Here is a 2,997-nt window from a genome sequence, read left to right as displayed (position 1 = left end):
GGGGGGGGGGGGGGGGTGGGCAATGAAAAGAGAATACATTGTAAACTAAGAGGCCTAGGTTTGAATTCACCCAGCTGTGCAGCTCACTGGTTGGCTACCTTTGGGAAAGCTAAACTTCCTTAAGCCTTAGTTTCCTCCTTGTAACATGCAAATAGCAATACCTTTCAGGGTTGCTGTGAGTGTTGAATAAGAGATAACTTAGGCTGCTCCTGTCTTAGAGTACACTTGGAAGAAATATTAATTCCCATTTCCTTTCCTTCACATTAGTGCTAGTGTGATTATCTGGGTCATGCATAAGAACACTGAACTTTATTTTCAGCTTTCTGAGATGTCCAAGCTGCCCAAAAATAGAATCTGAGTGGAATCACCCAGAGACTGGCACACTGGCATTTAAGATATTCAGTGATAGCATTATGAAGAGAGAATATTTCAAGCATTATTTTCCTACCCTTAACTTGCAAAAAATTTATTGACCCATGTTGATGTGCTGAGAAATAACACAAAGCATTGAAATTTACTTTCAAAAGAACAAAGGTCTTAAATTGTCTGAACAAAATGACTATCATAAATGGAACAAAAAAATAGGTCTGTTAAAGGATTCAGACTGCCTTCCAATGCCCTATCTTTCAGCATTAATGCCTAATGTTTCGGTACACATATCAATTCATGTTCTCAGCTAAAATACTACAGATACAATGTTTCTGAAAGCATTTGTTTTTTTCTTTCTATATTTTCTCTTTGCTTGTTTGTTTAGTCATACAAAAGAATTTCAGGGTTCCTTTCTGTCAGAAAAATTATAAACAAAATTCAACACAGTGTTTCCTTAAAGTACTTACTAAAAGGGACAGTAGGTTTTATGTTCATTTTTACCCTTAGTTTTTTTTTCAAATACTGCAGAAATGCAAACTTTTAAATATGTGCAGTAGTTACGAGCACAGACTTAGAGTTAGCCTTAGGTTTAATCCTGGCCCAGTCACTCATCCATTGTGTTACCTTGGGCAAGTTTTTAACCTCTTTCTAAGCCTTAGATTCTTACCTGTAAAATGAGAATTCTAACAGTACCTACTTCATAGTTTGTTGAAGAAATACGTAAAATAAAGTACAATGTCCATGAAGAGCCTAACACAGTGCCTAGCATACAGCTAAAGAATGTTAACTTACTTCTACTGAGATGATAAGTTTATATGTGTGTTAATATAATTATTATATTAATGTGGTGAGCAGGAGGAATCAATTGTAGACCTCAGGATTACATGCCTGATACTAATTGTCTTGGATTTCTTCAGTTAATCATAGATGCTCTTTTAAAAAAAAACTCTGGGAACAGATTTCCTTCTTAGAAATAATACTTCCTAAAAAGTGTAAACTTTGGGGCTTCCCTGGTGGCGCAGTGGTTGAGAGTCCACCTGCCAGTGCAGGGGATGCGGGTTCGTGCCCTGGTCCGGGAAGATCCCACATGCCGCGGAGCGGCTGGGCCCGTGAGCTATGGCCGCTGAGCCTGCGCGTCCGGAGCCTGTGCTCCGCAGCGGGAGAGGCCACAACAGTGAGAGGCCCGCGTACCGCAAAAAAAAAAGTGTAAACTTTGATATGTCCTCCATATCAAAAGCACAAGTAAAGGAAGCCTTACAGTGCTTTCATGGAAACCACATAGTAAAGCTTTAATCTACCCCAAAACTGGGGGTGCACACATTAAGTATTATAATAACTGATTATTTTCCCCTATTAACTTTAATAAATGTATCAACCATACTCTCAGTTTTGTATCAGGTAAAGATGTTTACACGTGTCACATGCATCCTCCGCATGGATATGTTGTGCATTCCTTATGTTTTATTCTTTAAAAGTTCATGTTTATTATCCTTTTCATCTCATCAAAGGAGAAATCAAGAAAGTCTGTTTCCTTAGTCATTTAGTCATTATCCACGCACACCATCCATCCAGGTTAAGAATATCGCACAGACTGAGTTATTAAAGTTGATCCGAAAGAGCAATCTGTTCTAAATGACGGTCCCTGGATCTGCCACGGAACCCTGTAAATACCCTTCATTAATCTGGCAGTGCAATATCACATTTCCTTCATGCTACTTTTGTGGCTGACACAAGTTAGGCGGTGAGATTTGGGCTCTGGATGATCCTGGTTGATTGATACAGGAAAGGTCCTTCTCCTGGGACAGGTAATCACAAATTTACTTTTCAGGATAAGAAGTATTCTGTTTATAGTTTGTTTAGATGTTTTTAGTTTTTAAAACTAAATAGGTTTTGAACTTATAGCTTTTTAAGTTTTTTTGGTTTTAGTTTTAAGCAAGTGTTTTCAGTACCGTTGAGATGAAAAAGACATTTCTTAAGGATTTAATTGTAGTTCTCAATTACACTGTATCATGGGGTTTGTTTAAGACCCTCTATAATCCACCATACATACATTGTTTTGAATGGTCAAGAACTTGCCTCTGCTGTGTTTTTCTCATTAGCAAAGGTTAGAAAATAATACAAGTCTCTTTTTATTTTTATTTTTATTTATTTATTTTTTTTGCGGTACGCGGGCCTCTCACCGTTGTGGCCTCTCCCGTTGCGGAGCACAGGCTCCGGACGCGCGGGCTCAGCGGCCATGGCTCACGGGTCCAGCCGCTCCGCGGCATGTGGGATCTTCCCGGACCGGGGCACGAACCCGTGTCCCCCGCATTGGCAGGCAGACTCTCAACCACTGCGCCACCAGGGAAGCCCACAAGTCTCTATTCTTTAAAAATAAGATATAGAGGATTGTTGTTTTTTCATCTGATACTTGAGGGGAATACCTCAATATAAATCTATAAACTTTAAGCAAAACTCATTGAAAATTTGGCATATGTCAGAAATTTCTTTTAAAGAATAAAAATCTAAAGCAATCTGGAAAAATAGCAAATACAAAAATTTTATATGAATCTACTAGCACAGAAATTCTCACATGCTTATCCTCCAAGTGAAGACTTCCTCTGTCATAGATCTTCCAGATTCCTTGGC

The 2,997-nt window shown here is 38.8% G+C and overlaps 1 protein-coding gene across 2 annotated transcripts in view; it reads left to right on the top strand.

Moving 5' to 3' along the window:
* The first annotated feature begins 2,107 nt into the window (after positions 1-2,107).
* MYPN (myopalladin) overlaps positions 2,108-2,997 on the top strand; it is an 82,394-nt gene continuing 81,504 nt past the window's right edge. Inside the window, exons 1-2 of one of the 2 annotated variants that reach the window (XM_007456470.1) lie at positions 2,146-2,174; positions 2,754-2,997. The exon at positions 2,754-2,997 is cut by the window's right edge and continues 33 nt beyond it. In XM_007456470.1, the coding sequence (XP_007456532.1) occupies positions 2,942-2,997 (56 nt within the window). In that variant the 5' untranslated portion in view covers positions 2,146-2,174; positions 2,754-2,941. Of the gene's footprint in view, positions 2,175-2,753 lie in introns of both variants that reach the window. The other variant, XM_007456469.1, reaches the window with a different exon arrangement.

The sequence above is a fragment of the Lipotes vexillifer genome, unplaced genomic scaffold (genome assembly GCF_000442215.2).
Source record: "Lipotes vexillifer unplaced genomic scaffold, Lipotes_vexillifer_v1.1 scaffold520, whole genome shotgun sequence".
Classification (NCBI taxonomy): domain Eukaryota; kingdom Metazoa; phylum Chordata; class Mammalia; order Artiodactyla; family Lipotidae; genus Lipotes; species Lipotes vexillifer.
The sequence above is the reverse complement of the archived record's forward strand: the minus strand, read 5'-3'. Positions and strand labels throughout refer to the sequence as shown.